The following is a 16,236-nucleotide window of genomic DNA, read 5'->3' as shown; positions in this document are numbered from 1 at the left end:
AGCAGAGCACAGCAACATGGCACCCAAAACGTCTGAGAAACCAAAATAATAGCTTTAAAAAACACCATATTCAAGAAAATCTCAGATGGGAAAGTCCATCTTACCAGTCACTATATAAATGTCGCAAATACTGACTTTTGTGACTAATGCTACTTTTCCCCCAAGCCTCTAGATTGTATTATTTTACACTGTTTTACATGCTAAAACTTCCAGACTATTTTTTAAAAATGCATTTAGAAGCCGACTTTTACTTCTACGTAAATCGATCTGGTCTCTTGAAGTATTCTGTACGAATCCAGTATATATTAATACACACGGTTTACACGACAGGCATATGACAACTTATTCAGCACGAGAGTAATTAATTCCTAATTAATAAGAGGGAAACTTTCAGAGTAGATTTGTCAATTCCAAGATTTGTCAATTCCATTCTGTCAAAAATGTTTTTCAGAGATGCTGAAATTTGAAAATATGGCGAGTATTTCGACTGTGAGCCACATGAGGACAACTGGAGGCAGGCACTTCCAAACCTTTATACACTTCTGCTGAAATTATATATATATATATATATATATATATATATATATATATATATATATATATATATATATATATTTGATGTTCATGTTTTGACACCACTACAAGCAATCTGTCAGAAATCGGCATGAGTCATGAGATCTCGAGCTGAAATTGCTTTTTAAAAAGGCGAAGTGTATCACTAGTAGATTGAAATAACTTTCACCACAGAAGTCGTGTTTCCTATAAAGGTGTGGCTCCCGTAATCTGCTACAGTGAAATCAGAGAAGTTACATTTCAAAGACAAGTGAAGTTGTTTAGAGAAATCGAAAATATTTATCAAATAAAACTAAATGAGTCCCAAGGACAGAAAGGAAAAAAGGACGAAAAAAAGGCGAGAGGAAAACACAGAGGTAGATATACCTGCTCTTACAACGTATCGCCTCTGTAAAGAGCCCCGCGTAGCTCTTCGGCACAGCAACCCCCTCTAAGAAAGTGAAATAAATGCACCTTGGGGGGGCATAAGAACCAGCAGCGAGAAACTAGCCACCAAACCCCGGCTCTCGGCCAAAGCGATTTCCACGGGTCTGTGACAGGAATGTACGCAGCAACACGCTGCCACGACGCCCCGAGCTGCGTCTGTCCCGAAGGGCGTATCTAACGATTCTCCCATCCCACTGGGATGCCATAACAGCTGCAATTCAGACAAGACATACATTTGTTTATAGCATTTATAAATACTTTTTTCTTACCATCACGAAGGCATATACTATATTCTCTATGTTATCTCAGTTTGTGTATATAGAAATAAAACTATGAATACGTTTTTGCTAAACATGACCAGCAGAGGGCGATGTAAACCATATTCCACTCAATTTAGCCACGAAGTTTCCAACTTCCGATTTTTACAACAGTGAAAATATTTGCATAGGCAAAATGAGTTTAGCCCTTAAACAGTGTATTTCCTGAATTCTTTATATATCTAAAAATCTATTTCAGCTGAACACAAACAAACACGAAGAAGTCAGCTACTAGTCAACTTTCAGTCTGTAGGGATATTCCCCCCCCCCCCCCCCCCCGTGCACAAATTTCTCTTTTTCTTTTTACAGTGTTAGGCTTCAAGTAGGTCTAAATAGAAATGTTTACATCAATAACTAGATGTGAAATCACTGAAAACGACATGAGAGGTAGTGGTATACCCTAACGAAACTCTCAGAGACAAGCTATGTAGATAAGGCCAGTATTTTCATTACAACAGAGACGATGATTACTTCAAATCTGTAAGTTTTGTTGCTTTTTTTTTATTAGATAGTTAAACAAAAGTGAAAGGCATGTCACCCCTCCAGTTAAAAAAAAGGATAAATCTGTTATTTTAAGTGCTGGATAGATAGTAAGTGCACTGCGATAACCCTACATTTCTCCATGTAAACCCTCTGCTGCTTCCACGAGCGAGACACAGGGGACTCAGAGTCTGTGCGTGATTTCCACGCCATGTCTAACCAAAATACTTGTAAACAGAAGTTTAAACATGTGAGGACAGAACTACAGGAGCTGGCCCATGCATCTGCACTTATAACCGTGTGTGTGTTTATTTTAACACCAAAAGGTCAACTAGATGGAGCTTATCAGACCATGATGATGATCTCAGGCTTCGGGCCCGACATCAAGCCGCAAACATTTTGCTGTACAAAATGGGAACATTTACAAGTGTCCGTAATGCCAAAAACTGGACTCCTAGCTACATATGATTGGATAGAACAAGTAACCTTGTAAACCTGAATGTTCAAAAAAAAACAAACTTAAGATGTCTTGAATACTATTCAATTGCACTTAAATGACCCATGGATTCTTGTTGACTCCTCTAGAACTGAAGGGTTGAGCACAGTGCCCTCGTGTGGCCTTCAGCAGAAGCGCGCACTATCCACTGTGTTTACCAGAAAATCATATATGCAAATTACACTACTGTTATTGGCTGGATCCACTGTCATTCAACCACTCCAGTCCAATGATTACTGATAAATGCACACTAACAATTTTGCTCATGCACAGGACAGGTAGAGGCCAAAGACCCAACACAAACTTTGTAAGGTCATATGGCATGTACAACTACTCTGTCAAGGAACAAGGGTATTTAAAAAGTTGACCCCCCCCCATAGGGAAAACTGAAATTAGTTCATTTTCAAACATTTCTGAAAAGCTACAAGAATTCACCCCCAAGAACGTACATGACTGGTTAAACCCAGAGCCCCCACTCCCCAAAAATACATGCTTCGAAAACACAGAGGGGGTGGCTTGGGGGGAGACCCTGTCACAGAAATTCACCCGGGGCTGTTCTTAGAAAAATCGTAGTATAGCCAGTAACTCCTGTCCAGTGGTTCCCATATCGCTGGTAACCCCACGTATGTTGTCCTCTTATACCACCGAGAAAGAATTCAAAATGGTGCAGATAATATACCCAAAAAGCAAACTATCAAATTCCCAATGCAATGAAGCATCGAAACAGTTCCTACTCATTCCATTAAAACAAAAAGTGGCACCTTATCGCACAAAAGAACAAACATGGATCCTGTCCCCAGTACGGCTGTGTGGTTTTCTCCCAGTAAAACGCCGATTGAGAAGAGTCAGGGTGGGGAAGGGGGGCTCAGCCTGTTTTCGCCACATAGGCCGCGCGAGGCTCGCTGACACGCTCACGTGTTACTCCGGTGTTTTCTCTTTTCGACACACCTAGCTGCCACACACTTAGCCCTTATTTTTCCCAGTTTCAGAAATTGAAAGAATCGCTTGGTAGCGGAACAAAGCAGGGCCACAAAAACGCTCCCTGCCCATAAGAAAATGACAAGAAAATCTTCCATTCCCTTCACTTACATCAGAAGCCTGTCAGGGTTAAACCCAAACACAAATAAACATACATGGGGCCAAAGACCAAGAGTCAGTCAGCTTCTCACTCACCGAGCTCAAGCTCATCAAAGCAACATTTTTTTTTGAAGCTGAGTTCAAACATGTGAGGAGAGAGAGAGAGAGAGGGAGGGGGGGGGGGTAAGGAGAGGGATTTGAGAATACAGTACAATATCTGCCATCCTGACACTCGCTGCTTCGCAGCTGCCGGAGGCGACGTGGGAAAGAGCGGCGTCGCTTCCATGGCTTCGTGATTCTCTCTGGATCAGACCCACGGTGTCCATACCTTCTCTGTCACGGCACTACGCTTCTTTCGCTTCTGTTTCCTATTATTCTTTTCCTTTCTCGCGCAGGTTTAAGTGTCCAGGCAGCTGCTCCTCATACTGGTCACAAGGTCCCTGTAAGTGGCCGAGTTGAGGAATCGGGGGAACGAGTCGCGATGCATCAGCGTGTAGATCTGCAGCTGGGCCTCCGCGTACATGTGGCTGTTGGGCTCTGCCAGGCTCTGGTTAATGCCTTCCCGTACCCGGGAGTCCAGGCTGACCTGCAGGGATGAAAGGCTGCTTGAACTGCAAGGAAACACCAGGGGGCGCCACAGTGCTCGTTCCCAGAGGGCTGCGACTGTTTCTCGGTCCCGCTAAAAATTCAGTGATGACGTCTAGTCATGGTCTACACGGTCTAGTTCAGATAAAACGTTTAGGTGATAATAGTCTAGGTTTCACATAAAAGAGATGTTCCAATTACCCCACTAATGCACTAGAGGGCACACTATAGAACATTTCCCATTGTGATCTGCAGATGCCTCCCTATGTTACCGGACTGTGTACCATGTGAGCGACACCCTGTGGGCGAGTCACCGTCCTCACGGGGGACAGGAAGCTAGTGTGACCACAGTGCACCGAAAACACATTTGTGAGGCCACTTCCTGGGAGGTAATGACTGTGTTTAATTACGCCAGGGGACATAATGAGGCCGTTTGGATTTTCGGATGCAGTCCCATTGCAGTGATGGAATAAATCTGATTACTCCAGCAGAATGAATGGCATTAGCGTTTAGGCAGAATTCTGGCGAACAGTCGATAAGGTTATGGGTTGCTGGGCTTGTGCTTGGTAAGTCGCTATGGAGATGTCGCCATTTACTTATGTCATCAACAAGAGACGGATGATAACAAGAATGACACAGCTCTCCAACAATCATGCCCCCCCCCCCCAGCTCTAGCCCAACAGCCGGTAAGAAAAATAGGGTTATTATCCTGTATTCACCTGAAACTCTGTGCATTTTACTGCGTGTCAAGCGTAGATCTGGTGGGACTTGAAGGATCGCTAACATTCCCATGGAGATTGGGAACCGCAAAATTATATAAAGTCATTTCCTTTTAAAAAAATCTGGTTCAGAGACTCTGCTGATGTGTCTTTTAAATCCTTTTTCATCCTTTTTCAAAGGAAAACTTTTTCATTTTTGTGGCTTAAATAAATCTGTGATATTAAGGCTGGAATACAGGTTAATCTTTTATAACATTCATAGTAATTATTGTTGTTCATTTTTTTAAATAATTAAAGCATGTCTGGTGGGACCAACGCTGCGGGCTGAAATTCCCTGCCTACCGTTTGATAATTAGGGGAACCGTCCAGACCAGCAGAGCATAGAGACGCATCGCTGATGCACACGAATAAACTGAGAAATTTTCTGCATTCTTCTTCAGCCCAGAAGAGCTTCACTGGTATTCCTTTGGTGCATCATTCTGGGGTGGCCCTAAACCCCGAGCAGTAGCTCATGGCCTCTACTTTCCGTACCTCCTTTGGCGAGAGTATGGAGACATAGTCCTCATAGATGATGTGGGCCTTCTCATCTATGGCATTGGGGTCCATCTCGCTCTTCAGCTCCTCGCAGGCCAGCCAGAACAGGAGGTTCTCCTCGCTGTATTCCGAGCGCAGAAACTCTCGGAAAACATTCCGGCCCTCCGCCGAACGCATCATCCTCTCGAAACTGCGGGACCAGGACAGCACCTCGTCCAGCGTGGCCCTCCTCCACAAACCAGGCAAAGGGGAGCACAGCAGGAGAGACAAGGGAGAGCAGGCGCTAATTACAATCAACTAATTAAAAGCGAACGAGACCTTCCAAGAGTTCATGTAATGGGACATCTGCTGTCCTAATTAGGCTGCTGGCCCTTTAAGGCAACAGGCGGCTGGCCTTTGGGTGTAAGGAACTTCTGTGAGAATGAACAGCTGTTTACCACAACCTGCAGCTGTAAAGGGTGAATGGGGACAGTGGGGGGCTAGGGGGGGGGGCAGGAGAGTGCTCATGGACAAGGTGAGGCAGGAAATCGAAATGAAAAGGCAGCTGAAAAACTGGGTCTTCGATAATTGATGCACTTGTTATGGGCGGCCATGCAGCCCCCTCCCCAGTGAGAAAAAAATGACATAACGTGAACCGCTTCTCCGGGTAACAGTGACATCCTGTTTTGCTGCACCGCGCTTCCTGTTTTCCTCTCAGAGGAAGAACGTCAAACAAACCTGCCATGTCACAGACAGCCATGAAGTCACTTATATACGCTGCTCGCTCGTGTCACGCTGCACCCTTCCCAGAATTCACCAGCACCTCATTCAAACGAAACCATAGTTCTGCCCCATTTCTGCCTCGGACCCTGTGGCCATTTCGGCTGACCGTAAACTTACCGGTCTTCTGCAGCCTCAATGCTGTCCATCTTCGTGCACGTCTGTCGCTCTGCACACTCCACCCGGTCTTCATTCCTGATGTGGAAACACCAACCCAGCTCAGCAGTGAGAGACCGGCTCCACGGATCTGCCGTGAGACTGTGCCATGTCATTATCTTGCATGTTTTCACTCTATTACATACACACATGAAAGTGTATGTGTATCATCTACACGCAACCAAAGAAAGACGCATTTTCAATCCGCGTGTGCCGGGGGCCACGGCCTCCAGCAGGTGGTCCCCCCTCCCACCAGCGAACTACAGGCCATTCAGCCCAGAGCCACTAAGAGTGACTGAAATGTTCTGAACGTTTCAAATTAGGCCGACTGGAAACACTGCAGCACACCCCCATAAAGACGACTGCTCTGGCCCATCCCACTAGCCTACTCTGCCCCCTAGGGAACATCTATTTCTTCACAGAGGGGTGACACTTACCCCCCACCCCATCAAAAAAAAACAACCCATGCCTCCTGTAACTCCCTCAAAGTCAGGTTCAGCCCCAGAATAATTGCATTCGTTAGCTGGGGGGGGTTATGCTCCTCGCAGCTGTTCTGCATGTGATTCGAGGCTGGAAATAGTTATTCTCAGGCTGGATGGCGCAGGGCCCTGATTGGGCGTAGCCGTGGCGACCCGCGGCACAGACGGAGGATTGTCCCGCTCCCTCAGGCTTTTCATTATTTCCCACCTCATTCGTGTTTGTGCCGCTCCTAAAAAGAGCGCCAGCGTGGGGCCGCCGGCGGGTTCCCTGCATGCACTCCGTACCCGTGGACGAACCACGGCAGGCGGCACTGATACCGCATGCTGCTGGGGTGGCGGGTTCCATCCCCGCCTCCGCTCTGTGTGGAGTCTGCATGTTCTCCCAATGACACGGGGCTTCCTCAGGCTAACTGGACCTTGGTTCAGTTCAGAAGCAGCCCATGGTTCTGCTCTATGCCATTATTCCTTAAAACTTAGCAATTCAGAAGCACGACTTGACACATTATCAAATGAAGCAATTTGGCTTGAGCTTCTTAACTGCTGCGCCCCCTGCTGTTGCGCGAAGCTTGTGGCACATGTTGAGTTCACTGAAAGTCAGTCTGACTACATTCAAAACAAATGTGTCATGTGACACTACCAGCAATGATGAATTATGGGTAGTATGAAAAGCAGGAAGTGGCATTACGACAAAGAGTTTAACCGCGTCGTCTCTCCCAGCCAAGCTGATGTGTGACTGGTCACACCGCAGGCCACTAAACAGCGCATTCAGGTATCTGCACAAGTGAGACTATAATTACACAGCTGCCAATATGTAAGGATTCGAGATTTTCACGCTTGAAAAATTTTACATTTATTTGTCGTGAAAATCAAGACCTTTACCACTTTGACCGAATGCTAAGTGCAACGCAATAATTATACTGATCAATACAGGCTATTCTGTTGTAAAATTAGCATGATAAATGTACATTATTCAGCAAATGCTAATTTACAGAAGCACCTCAAAGAGCAAAATTCAAACAGGCTTCCGGGCGTCTCCATGCACGCCAGAAACAATACGTGTAAACAAGAGAACGGTACACAGCATCCAACACCTTTCCGTTTATGTCAAACAAGCTTCGGAGTTTGTTTACCTGTCACTGAGGGAAATCCTCTAATTATGTGTGAGTAATTTCTTCAGGCAACCTGTGGTCACCTTCAGCAGAAAAGGACCCCAGTGGCATACATGTCGAATGATCACGTGACCACTCTCTGAAGTGGCCATAATGAACTGGTGAGGTCTTTTTGTGAACAATCTGACAGAGTTGGATTGTCAGCATCGGGGACAGTTGTTGAGAAGCCTGCAATAAGGCGTGATAGTGGGGATGGCGCCATCTGCTGGCGGAGGACCGTACCAGGGGCACTTGCAGCAGCCGCACCAGCACAGGCAGCACGTGTTGGACCTGGGGACCCCGGGCGGCTCGGCTGCTCCTTCCACGTGTGGCTGTTGCCGCTTTCGCATTTCAGCACCGTCAGGACGTTGGGCCTGTGGCAAAGCGAGGGTCAAAGTGGAGAGGGGGATGAGGAAGGGGAATCCCAGGGGGGCGTCCTCAAATCAAGCCTGCACATCCTGAGAGGAAAGGCAATATGCTTCACTCCCAGTCTAACCCTAATTCAACCCTAACCCTAAACCACACAAAGTCTAACTCAACCCAACCCTCACCCACTCGCGCTCTAACCCTCACCCACTCGCGCTCTAACCCTCACCCACTCACGCCCTAACCCTCGCCCACTCACGCCCTAACCCTCGCCCACTCACGCTCTAACCCTCGCCCACTCACGCCCTAAGCCTCACCCACTCACGCCCTAACCCTCGCCCACTCACGCCCTAACCCTCGCCCACTCACGCTCTAACCCTCGCCCACTCACGCCCTAACCCTCACCCACTCACGCTCTAACCCTCACCCACTCACGCCCTAACCCTCACCCACTCACGCCCTAACCCTCACCCACTCACGCCCTAACCCTCGCCCACTCACGCTCTAACCCTCACCCACTCACGCCCTAACCCTCACCCACTCACGCTCTAAGCCTCACCCACTCACGCTCTAACCCTCACCCACTCACGCTCTAACCCTCACCCACTCACGCTCTAACCCTCACCCACTCGCGCTCTAACCCTCACCCACTCACGCTCTAAGCCTCACCCACTCACGCCCTAACCCTCGCCCACTCACGCCCTAACCCTCGCCCACTCACGCCCTAACCCTCGCCCACTCACGCTCTAACCCTCGCCCACTCACGCTCTAACCCTCACCCACTCACGCCCTAACCCTCACCCACTCACGCTCAAACCCTCACCCACTCACGCTCTAACCCTCACCCACTCACGCTCTAACCCTCGCCCACTCACGCCCTAACCCTCGCCCACTCACGCTCTAACCCTCACCCACTCGCGCTCTAACCCTCACCCACTCACGCTCTAACCCTCACCCACTCACGCTCTAACTCCAACCTAGACAGATCCTGGAATCTCCGGATCCTCCATCCTGATCCTTTATCAATCTGGAAACACAGTGGAGCTCCATTCTCCATTCCAAACTCCCCCCAGATTCTTGATCCTAGGCCACAAGGTCGTACTATTGGGAACGATACAATACATTTTGCAATAAATTATACATATTTAAGAGACGCTAAAGATTTAGCAGATCCAAAGCAGCGAGGCCCCGATATGGAGATTATGACCGACATGATAACCGATATATTTAAATACATATCTGATATCGTCAGTGCCAACAACCGATACATTTTAGTCTAATATCGCCAGGATGGTATGGAAGTCTGATTTTAATAACTGAAAACCAGTTAAAGGAGCTGAATACTAAGAACTAAGTAAAGCTAAACTGATAAAAATAATGGCTGCGCAATACTGTGTCCACGGGTGATACATTCCACGGCCTACGATAGCCGACGCTGTGGATAACAGCGAATCATCTGCGGATCCCCCATATAATGTGATTTTCATGTGCACACATATGGTTTAACTGCTAAATTACGTACAGTAAGACATTACCAATATGTGAAAAACACAGGCCACTGTTATACATTTTACAATGAAAAATATTATATCATGTACCTGTACATAATCTGTAAAGAGAAATATTTATTTGTTTAAAAATATCATAGCATATTGTGGGCACTCGCCGGATTACAGCCTGTACTCACTTGGCACACAGTTTGAAACTTATGAACTATTTCTGGAATACTTAAACAATTTTTTGGATTGCGGTAAACTGCAAACTAAAACCGGGGGTTACTGAAACCGTTGATACCGAGGTCTGACTGTTTTCTTTTACATTTCTTTGCCTCTGCAGATATGTGATTAAAACGTAGAAGCAGCTCATAGAAATGCTAAAATGCAGAGTGAAAAATATTCAGGCCTCTGTAAGTCCGGCGTGCTGCTGTTAGCACAATACATTTATGCGCGTGATTTATAGGAGATAAGTGCTATTTGACATCTCAGAGGCACCCACAGCAAGAAATGTGTGTTTAAAAGGCAGCTAAATGTGTGTAACCAGGCCTTCAAACATTGGCGATTACAACCGGCCTAGAGGATCCATACTGGTGCGTGTTTGAAGGTAATATCCAGCAAATAAAAACACTCACACTTTCTCGGTAAACGCACTGAATTGTGGGAAAGCCACCTCCCTGCACCTCCATCTCCACCTCCACCCCTTCACATAATCCCTCCATCTACCTCTCTGCCTCATATCCAACCGCCGACACCACACAGTTATCAGAGGATACACGAGAGTGCTCCCCCTGCTGAGCACGGTGCAGACTTGGCTTGTCCATTTATATTAGGCACTACTGGGGGTGGGGGGTGTCCTGGGGTGAGATGGAGTCATGTGACAGGCCCCCTTTCACAACGATGCTTCATTCTCCTATGTCTTTGAGATTCTGCAGCACAGATGAGAAGGTCCCCGGGAATCCAGACACACGTGACCTCACAGGACACACTTCATGGGATACACACACACACACACACACACACAGAGGGGGAGAGAGAAAGAGCGAGTAGAGGATAGGAGGGAGGGAGAATTCACCTCATGTGCTATTCTGTGTGCTGGAGAGATGGAGGGAATTCTGGGTTTTTGTGTACCTATAACAGTCTCTCTCTCTCTCTCTCTCTCACACACACACACACACACACACACACACACACAGGTCTGTAATTATATCTAGGTGGAGACCATTTATTCATTTACATGGATAAAACCCTAATCCCAACAATAACGACCTTAACCCCTACCCAGCCCTAACCTTAACCAAAAGTTTTTCACATTTGAATGCGGATTTACATAAACCAGCACACCGGCGTACAGCATAACCACATCAGCCAAACTACCCCAAGGCATGGACTGTTACTGATGTCACACTGGGCACACAAATTTAATCACCACGGTAACCTTCAAGAAGCACCCTGGCACGACTCCAGACAGGCCTCACCGGAGTTCAGCACCTGACGGCTAGCCTCACGCCGAACACACACACAGGGCGGCAGAACTGTAATCTGTCAGCACGCTTTGCTCAGATTTTTGCGAAATTCCATTGTTTATACAAGTGTTTCTGAAGTATTCCTCTTATTAAGAGCGACTGGCACTTTTCTCGGTGATATTCGGCTCCAGTTATGGGCACTCAGAGGTGCGGAATTCACCGGAACCCGGAGCCCGAGCAGTCCTTCGTGTCCATGGATTTTTTTTTGGCTGGGTGACATTTCAAAGCCCTTTTTCTAAATAATTTAATGTAGAGTTAAGGAACCAGAATTCTGGGAATGGTGTCCTCTTTATAAAGAACAGCTAGTCAGCTAGTCAGTTAAAATATAATCAACATATATATTACCAATAATATTGATGATACATTTGATTTTTATGACCACACATGTCTGTGCCGCTATCATGAGCCCGCGATGCCCCCATCTCAGCAGCCATCTTGCCCCCCCCAAACGCTCGCCCCCATACTGTTCCCTTCAGACCAACACGCAAAACTCTGGCAGATTAATGAGCAACACCTAAGTTCTCAGTCAACAAGCGGAAAATGCCCCCCATGATGCAAAACAGGGCCCTGTGTGAAAGGGCCCCTCCCACCAGGGCCAGTGCTTTCACACGTGAGCAGATCAGCCCCCAGTGGTGGACGCGGGATGTAAGCGGAGCAGCCCAGAGCCAGGCTCGGTACACGCTGAGCCCAATGGCTTCCTCTAGCCCCCAGGAACATATGGAAAGTGCTTCGTATTCCGGTCAATTCTATACTACGGGGTTGCAGAAGCTGTCAGGCTCGCTCTACATGAGACACCAGACCGTCACGAGTGCATGAGGAATGCTGTCACAATTACAAATATGCTTCCAGTTACTGAACATTTCACCTGTATGCCATAGATAGTGGAGCAAGATATAGGCAGAGATCACTACAGTTAATTACAATTATGCTGCTTCCTGTATGTCCTCAGATGCCATTTCATGTCACAGATTTCAATAGAGGTCGTTCACACTGGAGCAACAGCCGGCCCCCAACAACTGGCTGCGGCCACACCATCGAAACCTGAGCTCTGCATTCCGGAAGATTCCTTGATGGCATCACCAACTGAGGCTGTGCCGACTCCTCGAAAATGGACTTCCCAGTACTCATCCCATTCCCGGCAGGATTCCCAGTACAAATGGTCAGGATTAAGAAAGCACATTTAACCTGCGTTTGGGTGAAGGGCACGCAATGTCTGTAGCAAAGCGCATTCCTGCGATGCGATCAAACATGATAGCTGGATGTTTAAATCAAACATGATAGCTGGATGTTTAAATCAAACTTTAACTAGGACAGTCAAACTCTTTAGCTTGGGAGAAATATGCCTGTTGTCACAATTTTCCTGATGAGTTCGTGGTGCTGGTTGTACCTTCTCACACAGAAAACGCTAAACGCACTCAAACTGGCGATTTTCCAATGGATATTCTGTAAGGATTCATAGCCGGAATCTTGCCAACTGGATTAATCTGGCAGAATCCCACACAGTGAATCCTCGTATCACTGAAAACGCCTTTTTAATAATCGTCCATTTCATAACCTTATTCTTTTGAAACTAACGCCAACTGCTTCCCCAAATTCTTTAATAATTATAATAATTTAATAATAACGTCGCCATAGTAGCAGAGGCAAAGGCATTCGTTATAAATTACAGCAGATTATTATGATTACAAATGTTTTCTGTCCTTGTTTACGACCTGATGCCCCGTCCACTGAGAGTTATATTACAGCCCACCTACACATCAGGTGAATCAATGTTTAGCGGTGCTGAATTTCGGCGTCGATAAAAGCGTTTAAGCCTCAATTGGCCAGCAGAATAGAGAAGACTCGCATCTAGACAAGCATGCATGCTCTGGGATTATACGAGTTAAGTCTGATACGCCGTGGTTCGAAGAGTTACCCAACCTACCGGACGAATTAGCAGGTGTCCTTAGACTGGTTAGGTAGGGCGATCATGGTGACAAGAGCATCATGTGGAGGAGGATGGGAGGAGAAACAAGCAGGGGAGAGCAGGGCAGCCTCCAGTCGGCACGCCCTTCACCATCCCTGACCAGGCGGGGAAGGAGGCCAGGTGGGAAGATAAGAGGGTCAGGCTGGACCAGAGGGTCTCCTTCAGGTTGTGTCTTCCAGGGTTGTCTCGGGGTGGAGCTGTGGTAGACGACGGAGGCGGTGCTGGTCTGCGTTTGGGTCTGGACACCACCTTTCACCACCTGATCCTCAGCAGAACTCAAGACCATTCATCACCGAGATGCTCCAGAGGGCAAGACAATCACATCTGCAAGACAGGAACCATGCGATTGGACCAGATATTCTTGGGGTGTTGAGGTTTGCCAGTGTGTCCCATCAAATGAGGCGTGGTGGACTTTCTGCACCTGTGATATGGACCATGACTGCAGGTTCATGGAGACAGGGGCTCACAGACCTGCCCTGTGCTACAGCGACTATGTTAAGCAAAAATCACACCGCCGACAGTTACGCCTGCTCACATGGCTCCTTGGCTAACGGGAAAAGTGAAACGTAAGGACATTTTCTCAGAAGAGTATCATCACTGCAGAGCTTTCAGCATGAGGAGAAGCCAAAGTGAGAAAGAATGAAAGCCAGCATTGCCTGTCCTTATACTTACCAGGGCAATCCAAAGAATTGCAACAACAGAAATGATTCATAAATGCACATTTTTACCCTTAGGTTTATACACATTTCCTCTGGTCAAATGAACCAGTGAAACTTTTATCAATACCGATTTTATTAATGATAAAAAATACCACAGGTTACAATGTTAAACAGAAAAGCTGCACACAGAATTAGGGACACGAGGTCAGAATTCACTCAGCTACACACTTTCAGCACAGCAAATGAATCCTCGTTTTCAGTCAGCTGTGAAATCACCGGGAAAATAAACCCGGACGTCAACAGAGCGCCAAGGGCGTCGACTTCCTGTCCGTCAAAACCGAACGGCAAGGCAGAGCTGTGCATGTCACCCTGCCGGTCTGCTGAGGGACCTCCAGCGCGCACAGGCCTTGCAGGTCCTGCAGATACATGTCACCAGGTCATACAGGGTACCGGAAAAACACAAACCCACCGAGCGGCACCTGCATTGGAGCCGTGAGACCACCATCACAGACTCCTCTGTGGGAAACTGGGGCCGCCTTCGGGTGTGTGTGTGTGTGTGTGTGTGTGTGTGTGTGTGTGTGTGTGTGTGTGTGTGTGTGTGAGAGAGATACACTGCTCACATGTATATACATGTGTGTGCACATGTGTGTGTGAGACTGTGCACGTGTGTGACTGTGTTCATGTGCACATGTGTGGTGTGTGTGACTGTGTTCATGTGCACGTGTGGTGTGTGTGACTGTGTTCATGTGCACGTGTGGTGTGTGTGACTGTGTTCATGTGCACATGTGTGGTGTGTGTGACTGTGCTCATGTGCACATGTGTGGTGTGTGTGTGTTTTATGACTAGTTTGCAGAAGCATCTGTTCTTCAATGGAGTTCGACTGAACAAATGAGTAACATCAGACTTAAATAGAAATGTATCGGCAGCGTTGTAATTTTACAGGAATCAAGTCTCAATTTATCAAAATGCTGGCACGGGGCGCTCGTTTTTTAAACATAGTTTAAGATTCAAAATCGCAAGGAGATCGTTTCCAATTGCAACAAAAAAATCGGACGCAGCAATGCTGATCTGTAAGAGCATCTGGAACAATAAAGAAAACACACAGCATCGGATAAGACAGGGCGAACACGCGTTTATAGCCATCTGACATTTGACAGGTAGCTAAAGGCTGCCGCTGCAGATTATTAAATTAAAAATGCATACAATTAGCAAATTAGTTACAATCGCATATGCATGTAATCAAAACTGCTGACATAATCACATAGACGCAGACTTTCCAATTTGCAAAAAGAAATCTGTACCTAATTAACATAGATAGATAGATAGATAGATAGATAGATAGATAGATAGATAGATAGATAGATAGATAGATAGATAGATAGATAGATAGATAGATAGATAGATAGATAGATAGATCGCATTAAATGTACTGTCAATTCTCGGCGGTGTACATTGTGGGCGTTTTTGTTACTTGAAACCGTACAACGGGAAAAGGGGGGTTTAAAAAATCTTCCGACTACAGCAAGCGGACATGCCCACATTTTCTCAGGCTGGATCAGCGTGAGCAAAGCGGGCCGACCGCTTGGTCCCGGCTGATGACAGCGCCGGTACATTTCGGTTCTCTTCTCCCCCTTTCCCGGCGGGATCGTGCATTAGGGCGCCGGGATGCGGCCGTTCTGCGCCGGTGTGTCTGCGCCGCAGCCGCAGCTGGCCCCAAGCAGCCCCGGGCATCTGAAGCAGGGCAAGGCGCCACAACCAGAACCAAGCCTCTCAAATCCGGCCAGGGGAAGGGGGGCGGGGAAGAAAGTACCCCTACTCCGGGTGAAAAAAAGATACCAAAACAAGCACGACCCCTCCAGTATGTGCTGTATCTCACCCCCTTTTCTCTGCACGATGAAAAAGCAACACCTTCTGGGGAATTATCATGACATGCATTACATGTAGCGGGGATACATGCAGCTCCTTACCCTTTTTTAAATGTAAGATGACAGTCTGCTGCCGCGCCGAGATGCTGCCCGATGGCTGTTCCGCACAGTCCGCATGCACGCCGCCGCCGCCGCGGTTTCCATCGGAGGTGTCTTTCCTCCAATCCGCCCAACTTCAGCACCGAGGTGGCGGAGGCGCACTGCGCAGGCGCGTTGGACGCGCTCCGATCGTGCAGAGACCCGGCGCCGGCATGGGGGCTGCGGCGCTCCTACCGTGAAGATGCTGCATGGCAAAGGGGGGAGGGGGTGCTGAAAAGTAAAGTAAAAAAAAACAAAGGACTGCCGGTACTTGCCGAAGTCCCACAGTCCCGGATCAAAGTTACACTCAATTGTGGATGAATCGCTCTCAGGCCCGTATTGTTATATCAAAAATAGATTAAACTCCCGAGGCTCTCGTGCTTCCCATCAAAGCAAAGATACTAACCAGATTTAACTATTGCATTAATCAGATTAACGACCAACAATAAACCTGGGTCTTAAAGTTGTATATGT

At 47.2% G+C, this 16,236-nt stretch overlaps 1 protein-coding gene across 2 annotated transcripts; it reads right to left on the bottom strand.

Annotated features, from left to right (window-relative positions):
* Nucleotides 1-1,583: 1,583 nt before the first annotated feature.
* rgs17 (regulator of G protein signaling 17) lies at nt 1,584-15,866 on the bottom strand. Of its 2 annotated transcripts, none has more exons than XM_049009763.1 (6): nt 15,727-15,866; nt 13,059-13,424; nt 7,993-8,123; nt 6,087-6,161; nt 5,205-5,436; nt 1,584-3,955 (listed from the first exon to the last, which is right to left on the bottom strand). In XM_049009763.1, exons 3-6 carry the CDS (start codon nt 8,097-8,099, stop codon nt 3,767-3,769), a joined length of 603 nt encoding a protein of 200 aa, XP_048865720.1. In that variant the 5' UTR covers nt 8,100-8,123; nt 13,059-13,424; nt 15,727-15,866; the 3' UTR covers nt 1,584-3,766. The 2 variants fall into 2 exon arrangements, with proteins under 2 accessions (XP_048865720.1, XP_048865721.1); XM_049009764.1 differs by having other exon boundaries at nt 5,205-5,433.
* Nucleotides 15,867-16,236: the final 370 nt, after the last annotated feature.

This window comes from Brienomyrus brachyistius, chromosome 3 (assembly GCF_023856365.1).
Source record: "Brienomyrus brachyistius isolate T26 chromosome 3, BBRACH_0.4, whole genome shotgun sequence".
Classification (NCBI taxonomy): Eukaryota; Metazoa; Chordata; class Actinopteri; order Osteoglossiformes; family Mormyridae; genus Brienomyrus; species Brienomyrus brachyistius.
This window is presented reverse-complemented; position numbering and strand designations above follow the sequence as displayed.